This window comes from Arachis stenosperma, chromosome 7 (genome assembly GCF_014773155.1).
Source record: "Arachis stenosperma cultivar V10309 chromosome 7, arast.V10309.gnm1.PFL2, whole genome shotgun sequence".
Taxonomy (NCBI): domain Eukaryota; kingdom Viridiplantae; phylum Streptophyta; class Magnoliopsida; order Fabales; family Fabaceae; genus Arachis; species Arachis stenosperma.
The window spans coordinates 21,152,712-21,167,757 of NC_080383.1; the positions used below are offsets into that span (position 1 = coordinate 21,152,712).

A 15,046-nucleotide genomic window follows, 5' to 3' on the forward strand; every position below is an offset into this window, starting at 1 on the left:
CTATAGCCATGCAAGATAAACTCAGTCATCCTCACCCAAAATCTTCTTCTTCTCGACTTCTTCACAAAAAATCGCATAACTCCCGACATCGTTGTTGCTGAACCCATCGCCGCCTACTCCTTCACAACTCCCATCTTCCTTCACAGCCAGGGACGGACCCACATTTAATATAGAGGGGGCATTTGCCCCCATAAATTTTTTTGAAAAAATTAATACTTATATAAATATATATCACTTATTATATTATATTTGTCTCAAAATAAAATATAAATAGTTCTTTTATATTTTATGTTAAAAAACATTTTATTAAACTTAACACATAATAATAATTATATTGTTAAATTTGATTTAGTAGGAAAAATAAATAAATAAACTCAAAAAAATAGTGATAATTAATTTCATTATATTAGTTAATTAATTAATAATTAAATTAAAACTTAGTTTTCTAATTAAATACAACTTAAATTATTAGTAATTTTTTTAAAAATTATTTAAGATAAAAAATATATTATCTATATATTAATATACTGTAATTATTTTAGTTAAAGAATTTATTTATACTGTAAAAATTATAATAAGTAAATTTGACAATTAAATATGAGATAATAAAAAGTAAAATAAATGTTTAAAAATATACAAAAAAATATTTATTCATATTAAAAATAAAAAAGTCCTTATAATTTTTTTTGTTATTTTAAATATTATACTATGTGTATGAAATTATATTTTTATTATTTTAAATATTATAATAATGATTGTGTGTATATTTCTAATTCTTATCAATATTATTAGATAGTTTTAATTTTAAATTTTGAATATATTTAAACCAATTTGGATTGGTCAAGTGATCAACTTAGTCGTCCTCTTAAGTAAGTATTGATGGTTCGAATTCCGTCTCGTATGTATAGCAACTCGTTGTCGGCCAATTGTAGATTCTTAAATGGAATTCAAATTCATGACGGATTAGTTCTTAACTTGTTGGGTATCGTGGGAAGCAAAAAAATATATATATACCTAAATTTTATTATATTTTTGCCCCCATTAATAAATTTTTTCTGGGTCCGTCACTGTTCACAGCTCATGTCATCATCACTGCTCATCTTGTTGTTGTTGCTGTTGAGTCCGTCGCCACCTTTCTCCTGTCGAATCCCTTTTCTCTAGGTAAATTTCTCTCTCTCTCTCTCTCTCTCTCTCTCTCTCTCTCTCTCTCTATCTCTCTCTCTCTCTCGTGAGTCTGTTAAGTTCTTCTCTTCTTCTTCTTCCACAGACTCATCACTTAGTCGTCGTCGCTATGAGTTCGGACGTTGCCATTGCAGTTTCATTTGAGTCTGTCACCGAATGAAATAGAATTTTTATTCAAGTTGAAAATAGACATATATGGGATTATTTTTACATGTAATTTCTGAATTTTCTCATTCAAATTTAATCTATGTGGTTGAGTATTTTAGTATGCGATCATCGTAGTTTTGTTGCGACACTAATGTGATAAAAGTTTCGGTAATTTTTTAACTAATATATGAAATTGATAGACCAGATTATTAAAGTAAGAAGAGAAATAACATTTAAATTTGCGCGTAAAATTGATAAGAGATGATTATCTCATAAAAATATATATTTATAACCCAAGTAGAATATTGTTAAGAAATTATTATTTCTTAATATATTTATAGACAATACATATATTAATTATAATCGCAAATTAAGTAATTTGACGATAAATGACTTATATAATGGTAATCTCATTTATTGTCATAAATGTTGAATTAAATAAGTCATTATTACTTTTGATTTGGATAAATGAGATTAAAATCATAGATACTATTTTATTTGAGTTTTAGGATTTAATGAGTGTCACACTCAAATATAAATAATGACTTCAGGATTTTGGTCTCCAACACATCAAATTCGCCTTCGTAGCTCTTTTCCCACAGTAAAATTGTGATTCAGCCCTATCAAAAATACAGAAGGTTTTGGTTGACAAAGATCAAAGAACCATAAGAGTCAAGCTCTCTGATCTCAATCATACTCTCAAACGAAGAGACGCTTCCACACTCTTAGTTATATTTTTTAATGATTTAACATGGATGATCTTGAAGTTCAGAAATCTTAAAATTTTCAGCTAAAAATAGAAATTTTATTCAATCAAATGATGATAAATAATTTTATTGAATTAAATTATATTAATGTGATCATTGGATTGAATGATAAAAAATGTTAGAAAAATTAATAAATAATATTTTAAGAGTATAAAAATATTAAATTGTCAGTTCAATTTATTTTTTTAATCAACGATAATAAATATCTTAAATTAATTAATTTTTTACAAAAATTATACACCTAAAACTATTTCATTTCTTCAAAAATCTTTTGAAAATACAATGGTTCAATGAGCGGTTGACTATTGAGAATTAAATATAATATTTTTAAATTCGTATTTTCAAAATAAGAAGATGTACTTTGTTTTATCCATCCTAAATAATTCTATATTCACTATTACTTATCCATCTAAATAATTCTAACATTGATAGAATATTATTTTTAGATGCAAAAAATTTAAAATATATTTATTCTATTTCAAAAATTAATATTCATATTTAACTTAGAATTCTAACAAATATGACAAAAAAATATTATATTTTTTAGTTAAAAAATTAAAGTAAAATATCTATAAATATATTTTTGGGCTTTAACTTTAGATTTTTCAAAAAAATTTGGCAAGTTAATGAAATCAAATCATATTTTTATAACATATATAAGAATGTATATTACACATAAATAAAAAAAATTAGGTATAGTAAGAACAAATACATAAATTAAAGCAAAATTTAGAAAAATAAGAACCAATAAAATATTGAAGAAAAGAAATATAAATAAAAGAGAAACAAAATTATTAGACGGAAGAGAAATAATTTAATAAATTTTATGTGTATATAAAAGAAGAATAAAAAGAAAATATACAGTACCTTATTTAATTTAGCAAAATTTATGGGAATAAGCACATATAATAAGAGAAAAAAATAATAATAAAAAGAAGCTAAACATCTGAATTAATATAAAAAATAAAAATAATAAAATAATGATAAATATCAGAATCTTAATCTTTTAATATAACTAATTAATAACGATATAATTAGTCTACCATAATTTTAATCTAATCTTTTAATATAATTAATTTTAATTAAATAATCAAATAAATTGAATATAAATATGTCTAATCTAATCGTATAAAGAAATAATAGATTTTCTACGATTAGACATATTATATATATATATATATATATATATATATATATATATATATATATATATATATATATATATATATATATATATCACTTTAAAATGAGATTATTATTATTAATGACATATAAATATTAAAATTATATTAACACATTAATAGAAATACATTATTAATCTATTCTAATTATCAACAAATTTCAAGAATTTTAGGGGGATGGGAATTGTCATTATTTCTACTTCGAGAGGTATAATGACAGATCGAGAGGCTCGATTAGAACGAATCGGCGGAGAAGTTTTATATTATATATATGGTAATCTTTCTGATATCCGAATTATAGAAAAAATTCTATCAATTTTTGTAAAAAAGTAAAGAGAGATAAAACAAAACACAAGTCTCTCATATCACTCCTCATACCTTAATGTCAGTATATGTAAACCCTAGAATATAACTAGAAATTGTTACAGAGATAATATCTATCGGGTATCTTATCCGTATTCCGTATATGATACGTATATACCAGAATTTGAAATAAGATTCTCGTGCTTCCATAATTGAAAGAAGTTTTCCTTGAAAAAATAAAACTGACTGGTCGTAGGTTCGAATCCTACTTGGGGAGGTTTGGTTCATTCCAAATTCTTGAATTCGAAATGAAAGGGTTGGGTTCGCTTTGACCGTTAAAAGTAGGTAACCCGTTTTCCCTGTCTTTTATTTGTCTCTATTGCATTCTATCTCATCGTATCCCGTTCGGTTCTGCGATATTTGAGAATCGCCGTCAATACCTCGGTCTAACTTTCCATGAATTTCCCATTTTTGACTTAACGACGGAACTTTACTTATTTCTTTTTTTAAGGATCGGCAAATCAAATAATATTTTTGTACCAATTTTTTCTCTTCTTCTCCCTCTCAATCAAACTTTTCCTTGCCATAATGGTTAATTTCCTATTAGTATCAATCAATCATACAAGTCGGATCCTAGATGTAGAAATATAAGTAGAAATTGAATATAGAAGAGGTCTGTAAACCACCTTCTCCATAGAAGGAAAGGATGCGGATACAAAAAAAATTACATTAACCAAATTTGCCCGATGTAGAGATAATCAAGAACGCTGCATAAGTAAATATATAACCTACAGAAAAGTGGGCTAATCCAATCAATCTCGCTTGCACAATGAAAAGAACCACTGGTTTATCTCTCCAGCGAATTAAATTAGCCAAAGGTGTGCGTTCATGAGCCCATGCTAAAGTTTCAATCAATTCCTGCCAATATCCGCGCCAGGAGATTAAGAACATAAATTCAGTAGCCCAAACAAGATGTCCAAATAAGAACATCCATGCCCAGACGGATAAACTATTCATACCAAAGGGGTTATATCCATTGATAAGTTGTGAAGAGTTTAACCATAAATAATCTCTTAACCATCCCATCAAATAGGTAGAAGATTCATTAAACTGTGAGATATTACCCTGTCATAGTGTAATGTGTTTCCAATGCCAGTAAAAAGTAACCCAGCCAATCGTATTTAACATCCAGAAAACTACCAAATAAAATGCGTTCCAAGTCGAAACATCACAAGTACCACCTTGTCCCGGACCATCGCAAGAAAAACTATAACCAAAATTTTTTTTATCTGGCATTAACTTAGAACCACGTGCATCCAAAGCACCTTTTACTAAGATCAATGTAGTTGTATGTAAACCTAGAGCAATAGCATGATGAACTAAGAAATCTCCGGGTCCTATTGTTAAGAATAGAGAATTACTACTCTCATTTATAGCATTTAACCAACCGGGCAACCATATGCTTCGCCCCACATTGAACGCCAGACTATTCGTTGAAGATAACAGTACATCGAAGCCGTATGAAATTTTACCATGCGCAGATTGTATCCATTGGGCAAATATGGGTTCGATCAAGATTTGTTTTTCCGGAGTGGCAAAAGCAAGCATGACATCATTATGGACATAAAGTCCCAAAGTATGGAACCCCAGAAACAGGCTGGCCAACTTAAATGCGATATTATAGCTTCTTTGTGGTCTAACATTCTTACCAATACATTATCCTCGTTTTGTTCTGGATTGTAATCTCTAATAAAAAATATAGCTCCATGAGCAAAAGCTCCTGTCATAATGAATCCTGCGATGTATTGATGATGAGTATCAACTCTCCATCATCTTTGTTTGGCTTAGTGGCATGTATTTCCATGGTGCTCATTTTTTCAATTATGAAGCATGACTAAGTGATCCAATTCACATTGAACCTAGTGCCCAAGTGGTTTGGCCAATAGTGGGCCAAGAAATATTAAATGGTGATGTTGGCGAGGGTTTCTGAGGAATACAAATAACCTCCGATTTTTTTCAGATTTGGCGAGCATCTGGAATAACTAAAATAACTGAAATTTATTAAATTTAATTAGTTAAATTAGCATAAAATAAAAAAGAGATGATTAATCAGATTAAATAAATTAAAAAATATTACTGAACAAAGTAAATGCCACAATAATTATATTAGTAATTGAAAGAAAATAATTTAATCAATTCAAATTTTTCTTGAAAATAGATAATTAAAGATCATTAATGAATAAAAATAATAAAGATTAATTTTAGTAGTATAAATAATATATAAAATTAAATTATTGTATACAATTTTTACTTTTTACCTTATTATGATTGAAGTTAATATTAATGATAAAAAAATTACTTTTAAATAGTCCCAATTTGTATTTTACAACATAATTAAAGCACAATTCATAATTTTTTATTTTGTGATTAATCAATATTTTTTAAATTTTTTGTTAAGTCTTCTGTATTTTATGATTGATAAATTTTTTCTACAAAATACAAATTTATGATGAATTATTACAATCATAATTAATTAAAAAAATAAAAAAATTTTAAAAAATAAAATAAAAGATAAAAAATAGAGTAAACATTTATTTTAAAACTAAAAATTTGTTAATTATGCTAGAAATTCTAAAAATTTGTATCTTATTATATAATCAATTTTGTTACTCACTTTAACTTTAGTATTCATTTATTGTATCTAAAAAAGTATATAATATCATACTTATTTTAAAAAAGATGAAACTCTTCAAATACACGGTATAATATATAATTTAAGAACAATAAATAAAAATATCTAGAATTTTATAATAGTATTTAAAATTTTCAATGACGATAATACAAAGTGTTTAAATCGACCAAATGAATTCAATAGTTATTCTTTGCACATCTTATTTAAATTTGAATTTTAAAATTTAATTTGTATTTTTTTTTCCTAATATAAATTATTTTTGACAAAAAATAGAGAAAAAAATTTATTAGACTAAAAAAATATCCTATCAAAAAATTATTATAAGGAGATTTATAATTAGAGAAGAAAAGAATAAAAGTATTAATAATAATTAAGAAAAAGAAATGAAGCTTATATTAAAGAATGTTAGAAAAGAAATAATAAAGTTTATATTAATAATAATAATGCTGAGGAATGAATTTGCTGTTTTTGGCTTCTAACCTTCGTCTTTTGCCATTTTTTTCTTTGTTTTTTTTAAATTATTAAGTCATAAAAAAATAAAGAATAATTCAAGAAAACGAAAACAGCAAGATCGAAAATAGTAAGATCAATAGTAACTATACAAATCAAAATATATAGGAGAAAAATAAACTATTATATGATAGAATTAATATGAGTATATTTCATCATTAAATAAAAAATTTAACGCACAACAAAATTACATGTAAAGAGAAAAAAAAGAGTTAAAATATCCAAAGTGATAAAAAGATTATTTTATAGAAGACTATAAAATAATGAACTTCTAACTAAATTAAATTATATTTATTATTATTAGAAAGGGTAAAAGAGAGTAGCAGAGAAAAGGTTTGTGTGTATTCAAGTTGTGTAGAATGATACAATATAGAAGGGTATTTATAGGTGCTAAGAGAATCGAAATAATAAAGACGTAATATCCTATAATGAATATTCAGATATGTTTAAAAAAATACATAAACTGAAAGAATAGGTGCAGACGAAACTGCCTGAAGAAAGCGCAGACAGAACTACCACAAGAAAATACAGACAGAACTGTCGGAAAGAAGCGTAGACGAAATTGGTGGAAGGAAACACATATGGAACTGACAAAAGAGAACACAGACAGAACTGCCATAAGAGTGGCCAACTGTCGAAAAACTGCTGAAAAGATAGCGAATTGCCAGAAAACTATTGAAAAGTAACAAAGTGCAAAGAGATGACAAACTATCGGAAGGTGATGAAAAATATATGGTTTCTCAATGAGAATAAGTAAGTAGTGGATGAGCTAATCGGTGGGGTCAGAAAAGCATCATAAAGTATTGACAAAAGAGAAGAAAAAAACGACACGGAAGAAAAATATAAAAAGTACGGTGATTTCACAAGAAGAAAATCAACTTATCCTCCTCAAGGAGGATACCATAGTTCTGATACCACGTTAGAAAGGAGAGATGGAGCAATAGAAAAAAGATTTGTGAGTATTCAAATTGTGTAGAATGATACAATATAGAAATGTATTTATGAGTGATAAGAGAATCGAAATAATAAAGACATATATAATAGCCTATAATAAATATTCAGATATGTTGAATAATGCTAATTAATTTAATTAATCCTAATTATACTCTAACAATTATATTCAATTAATTTATATACATAATATTAAATTGTGTGATACTTAAATATCTAATCAAATTAATTAGTTGATATAATTAATCCACCGTAATGAATTGTATTTAATGAGTTAAAAGAAATAAATAAAAAAATATTCTAAGAAACATGTCACGTCAACTTTATCATTCAGTGCAAAAATTTAATTTTTATATAATAGAATAGATAGATATCTCATTATTCGTTATTTTAACTTATCTATTATATATATTTTTTTATATTTACCACTCAATATATTAAAATATAATTTATATCTAGATAGGAATTACATAGATATTTAATTAAAAGAGCATTTAATTTTTTTAAAATATAATAATAATTTTAATTTCCTTAATTTTTCTTTTTACATTTTTTTGTGTTTTTTAAACAAAAGACAAGCCTATAGTAAAAACAAGAAGAGATGGTAGTATTTATTGAAGAGGGAAAAAATAAATATAATTAAAATTTGTACATTCAAAATGTGTTTAAACTTTAAAAAATGAGATGAGACATGAGAACACATAGACAATTGGTTTTAATGAATCTGTTTACACTATTTAACTCAGTGTTCTTTAGCTTTCTGTTTTCTTCTCTTTTATTTCATATGAATTTATCAGAACCAAACATACATCACGTAAAGTATTTTTTAACTCCATCCTAATCCATATATTATCTTTGCTAAACAAAATATAAAATAAAAAAAACGCAATAAATAAATTAAAGTTATTATTATTTAAAGAGAAAATAATAGATTTGTATTTTTGTATTTTAAATTAATTAAGATCTAAATGAAAGATAACGTTAATTTAAAAAAGTTAAATTAAAATTAACTCAAACATTGATATTTAAATTATAAAAAAATTTATTTTCATATTTTATAAAATATCATTTTGGCAGTAACTATAAATATGACGCTACTTAAAATTAAATAAAGTAATACAGATAAAACAAATAAAAAAAATAAAAAATAACTTAATCTTGTATAAAATTCACCTAAAAAATTCTATACCGAACAATGAATTTAATTTTAGTATATTAATAATATAAAATATTTTATATAATCATTCAATTCAATTAGATTTATCTATTTTGATCATTATTGAAAAATAAATTTAAGATGTCGACATACAATTACTTTAAATTAAACAACAATTATCAATACTATATAAGGGATATACTATTCCATTAAGAGTGATTTTCATAAGGAATAATTTTCTAATTTTTTATACTAATATTGAAAAGTTTATATAATATTATATAATAATATTATCATTATCAATACTATATGATATCAAAACAAGCAAAAAAATTACTGTGCTAATATAATATTATTAATATTATATAAATCATCTTTATATTTATTTTTCTATGTGTATATAATATTTAATTAACACATTAAGACATATATAATATTTTGTTAATATATATATAATATAAAGTGATTTACAAATTATTTTATTGAATATTATAATTAGAATAAACAATAAATTATTTATTTTATTTCATACTTTATAAATGAATAAATTAATTAACTAATATAACAAATTATAATTAATGTAGTAAAATTAATTAAGTAATATATATTATAATAAATTATATTAATATTTAAATATCTAATCAAATCAATTAGCTGATATAATTTAGTCATGGTAATAAATTATATTGAATGAGTTAAAATACTTAAACCAGGAATCACTATTCAAAACATGCCACGTCAGCTTCATCATTAAGTACAAAAATCCTATTTTTATATAATAGAATAGATAGATTATATCCCGGATATCCAGTTTGTATCGTTAAAGATTTCTTTGCTACAGTATATTTGCGTATTTAAAATTATAAATTATTTACGCATTAGGTATTTATTTAGAAAAAGTCTAGATGTCAACAATTTTATTAAATTTTGGCCAGTATATAACTAGTAAAACAAAAATGAGTAATTTTACACTATTCGATAAAATCTCACACCATTAAAAACATTATTGATGGTTATTTAATGACTATAAATCACAAAAATTACTGACCCTAGCACTCCTTATTATTTATTTAAAATTTAAATAAGAAATCCCTATAAAAGACAACCTTATTATCTTCTCTCATTTATTATCAATTATTTTTAATACTAGAAGCAGAAATACAAGGTTAGCTAGGATAAAAAAAGGCATTGTATTTAACTTTATTAATATATGCTAGTATATATATATATTGCTTATATGATGAGAGAATTCTAATCAACCTGTTCGGAGAACAAATTATTATGACTCATTATTCTCATCCCCAATATATAATTCAGCCATTAATACTAGCTTATCATTATAAAAACATGCTTCTGTTAAGTTCTATGGATAGATCTCAATGAGAGACATTAATCCATGAATGGGAGTTATTTTATAGCGAGTAAAACCAGCAGAAAAAATTAAGTTAGTCCATTCTATTTTATTTCTCTCTTTTCCAGAGAACAACACCATCATAAGCATGTCAGAGAAGAGCTGACTTTCAAGTGATCGGTCATAATCTTTCTTGTTATCATCCTCCACCACCATGTCTATAATAACGACCTTCCCTCCTTTGTCTTCGTGCATGATTGCCTCCTTGCATCTCTTTAATATTTTCACACATTCCTCATCGTTCCAGTCATGTAAAATCCACTACATCGTATTCAAAGCAAAATAAAATTACTTGTCTAAACTTCATTCATATATTTGTATAATTTTTGAAAAGGAAGAATAGTTTGAATTAAAATATACATACTCAATTTAATTTTTCTTTATATAACTTTACAAAATACAGGATAGTCTATACTTTTTTTAAGGTGACCACCTTGATAAAGACACTAAAAATATTTTTTAAGACGTTTACATATGTCATGATATTATTGGACATCTTTATTAATCTGGTTAATAATTTATTTTTTAATAAACCATAACAAAATTGATTTATTATAGTAACAATAACAAACTCAATTGTCCGTATTATAATTATTAGATCCGATTTAATTCGATCTATTTATACAATCTGAACTGAATCATGTTAAAATTTTTTGATAAAAAGACAAATATATCCCTGATTTTTGTTAAAAAAAACCATGGTTAAGTGAATTTTATAAATTGGTTGGTTCGACCGAATCTGATAACAATTGGGTTTATTATTATTGTTATAAAATAATCGATTTTATTCTGGTTTGTTAAGAAATTCAAAAATAACCGATTCATTAATACATCCAATAATAATACAACACATAAGTTTCTTTAAAAAAAGGTTTTACGCGTCTTTACAGAGCGTCCTCTTTTTCACAAATAATGTTATTTTAGATTAAAAAAATCAATATATTTCAAAGGAGATGTTCTATAAAGACTCATAAAATGTCTTTTTGTAAATATATTTACGTGTCGCATTATTATTGAACATATTAATGAACTAGTTATTTTTGAATTATTTAACAAATTAGAATAAAATCGATTTTTTTATAATAATAATAATAAACCCAAATTTTTTTAAGGATTTAATTGTATTTTTAGATTTTTAGAGATTTAAATGTCCGTAAAACAAAAAGTCAGGCATATATTTATCTTTTTATCAAAAAATTTAAAGATATTCGGTTTAGATTGTATAATTCGATCGGATTAAATCGGGACTAATAATTATAATGCAAACAATTGAGTTTATTATTGTTTCTATAATAAACAAATTTTGTTCTAGTTTATTAAAAAATACATTATTAATGTGTTTAATAAAGATGTTCAATAATAATATGACATGTGTTGTCATTTTTTTTTATATATAGAGTGGATAGTATTTGAAATAACCAACAGATATCGGTGGTGGAGTATTTATTCGTTTTTTACCTTCAACAAAATTGCATGAGAAGGAGGAATAGGATCAACAAACATGTCGCCTGCAATGTATTTAAGGTTGTCAGTTCCTTGCAAACCATCAACAACACATGGGAGATCAAATACAGAGCACTTCAACTTTGGGAATGATTCGGCGATGGCCTTTGCAACAGTTCCAGTGCCTCCACCAACATCAACCACCGATTCCAATCCCTCAAACACTCCCTTCCACTTATCATCAAGTAACAGACTACTAACAACTCGAGCATCACTTGCCATGCCGTCAATGAAGGATTTGCGATATTCAGGCTCGCGGTCAATATACTCCCAAAACGTCATTCCATGTGCAGTCTCAAATACTGTGAGATCGTCGTTCTTGAACCAATCAGACAAATGATGCCATGGCTTTGTCCCGGTGGGACCAAGGTTCATCAGAATCAAAGTTGTCACACTGAAGGGGTTGTTCTTAAGTAGGAAAATACATGAATCAGTCAGAACATACCCAATTTCAACCTCGTTATTATTATTGGTGACATCTTCGGTAACGAAGATGCCGGAATGGATCAAGATTCTCATCAAGCGATGGATGAAGGAGGTTTTTGACGGATGAATTGGCAATGAAGCAATGAGTTGTGAATGGGGCATGGGTTTGCCGTAATTGTGTATTGCATCGGGTATGCCTAATTCAACAGCACATTTCAGTGACATAGAGTTTATGAAACTGAAAGTATGATTCCAAATGTGGCTTTGAGCTTTAACAAGTTTGGCATTATCAGATTGCTCTCCACCTTGGAATTCCATAATAAAGTTTGTGTATAAAATGATCGATTAATAATTTTTCCAAAAACACTGAACAACTAGATCATTTCTCCATGAAACCATATATTATCTAGTTGGATCTATTTATAAAGCAATTCAGTGAGCACTGTTTCTCCCAATCTATAATATTTTAGAAAACGGTGAAATTGTTCTTAAAAGATTATTTGTTTTTTAAATCATTTTTCGAAAATTTTTAATTAAATTTATCGTTTAAAAATTTGAAATTGGCATATATTAATCAGCGTCACTTTGTTGGTACAAATAAAAAATTTACTCATAACATTAGAATTTGTTGGTGAAAACTCAGCTGAAGTCGACTTCACATGAAATTGATACTTAAGAGCTATTAGATGAAAATTTAGTCAAATTAATCAAATTATGTAACGATTTTCAGATATCAACTTTACGTAAAGTCGACTGCACCTGAGTTTCTACTAAATTTATTAATATAGCAGGTTAATAAGTGACATTAGTACATACTTAAAAATCTTAATTAGCTATTATATATATATATATATATATATATATATATATATAATAAAATTATAAAAATAAAAAATATTTTTATATTTTTAATTAATCGAACACTTATTTATAATAAAAAAATTAAAAATTTATTTATCGTTTACTGAAAATTCTATTAAGAGTAATCACATGCTACATATGTCAAGGGTCAATTAGTTAGGTATTTAGTTATTTATTATCCCTTTAGGCAGGTTCATTAATTATATATGACTAGATGTGTCGGTGATTAACATCATATATATGACAAAGAGGATCTAGCTTACCAAAAGAAACATCATCTACCAAATTATGCCTAATTTTAAATTTCCATTTTTAACATATTTAACGCATGCTTATAATTATTCTTATTAGTAATTTATTATTACATGCCATTTTTAGTTGTTTTCTTAACAATTGAATAAAGTCCAGGATAAACAATTTAAATAAGTTTTTTTAGAAAAAAATTTAAAATATAAGGGCTTTTATTAATAGTAATTTATAAATAAGTAATTTTATTTTTGAATTTTTAGTTGTAGAAGTACTTATTTTAAAATTGTAGTGTTTGGATAAATAACTCAAAAATATAATTTTTTTTTCACAAAAAATAGATATTAAAACAACGATAGTAATAAATACTTTTTAATATTGAATGTTGATTTTCTATAACCTAATTACTAAAATTACAATTGTTTAGGAATTAATTTTTTGTTTACTCCCTTATTAGTTCTATTTTTTAGGTAGAAACTTGTTCTTCTACTTCATCTCTATTCATAATGGTGTTCTTGTATGTGGTAAATAGTAATAAAATTTTAATTCACAATAACCTTAGCTTGATGGCAATGCCAAGAAAATTATTGTGTAAGTGTTTGATGTTTTATTGTGTATGATATGGTAGATAAAAATAAAAAATAAATGTGAAATGTATCTCAATGTATATTTTGTTGTTGTTTTTATTTTTTATTTTTTTACTTCTATTAGAATTTCCTCCTCTTTTTTTTTTTGGTCAAGAACTTGTTATAACTAACTATAAAAATAATAGCAGCTATATAAAAATAAAATGACATGGAAAAAAATAAAGGTGAAAATGGTGGTGGGGCCAGTATTTTCAGTATTTTCAGTATTTTTTTACAGAGTCAATAATGAAAGTAGATTTTTTTTTTTATTTTGAGGTCTTTTTTTTACGGAAATGAAAGAATGACTTATCAAGGAGGAGAAGTCATATATTTCTATTTTTTCAAAAATCTATGAATTAACTTTCAACAATGCTAGGGAACCAAAAGGATATTAGCAAAAAACTAGCAAAATACTTCTGGGTGAATCCAAAATCTCTATGAGTTAATATATATGGATGTTTCTTCTGCTAAATATCAGAATATTTTTTTTCATACTAAATGGATGTTCTTTTATATATTTTTCGAATTTTTTTATATTACAAATTTGAATGTCTCTATTTCTTTAAAAATTTTATTATTTTTTTTAAATTTTATAGATATTTAATTATTTTTGCTAAAATATAACTGGATATTTCTTTTGTTAAGTATTAGATGTTTTTTTTCATATTAAATAAATATTTTTTATATTTCTGTAATTGTTCAAAAACTCCTTTTGGCTAAGATCAAGTGTGTAGTTTGCAGTCTCTTTAATCATCAAGTGTCCATGCTTCTTCCATCTTTGTTTTGGTGTGGCTCATAGATGTTTCTCCAAACACGCGGAACGATCGGAATGAGCAATCATGATTCCATCAACAGGCCTGTAGTCATCAAGAAATGAATTTATGGTGGTCTCCCAATACACATCATCTCCTCCATTGTTCTGAATCCGAGTGAGATGAGAGTCTTTCAAGTGCACAAGAAGTCATGTTTTCTGACTGAAGTAACCAAACAAAACATGCCTTATTATCCCAGCTGGACCTTCGCTCCTGGCTTTTAGTGTGGAGGGATATGCACAAAACTTGAGAATGAAACAGTCATCCCCATT

The 15,046-nt window shown here is 25.6% G+C and overlaps 1 protein-coding gene and 1 pseudogene across 1 annotated transcript; both read right to left on the reverse strand.

Moving 5' to 3' along the window:
* Positions 1-4,057: 4,057 nt before the first annotated feature.
* Positions 4,058-6,768, reverse strand: LOC130939539 (photosystem I P700 chlorophyll a apoprotein A2-like; annotated as a pseudogene).
* A 3,484-nt stretch (positions 6,769-10,252) lies between these two features.
* LOC130941726 (trans-resveratrol di-O-methyltransferase-like) lies at positions 10,253-14,659 on the reverse strand. Its single transcript, XM_057870305.1, has 3 exons — positions 14,643-14,659; positions 11,759-12,548; positions 10,253-10,561 (listed from the first exon to the last, which is right to left on the reverse strand). Exons 2-3 carry the CDS (start codon positions 12,545-12,547, stop codon positions 10,253-10,255), a joined length of 1,098 nt encoding a protein of 365 aa, XP_057726288.1. The 5' UTR covers position 12,548; positions 14,643-14,659.
* Positions 14,660-15,046: the final 387 nt, after the last annotated feature.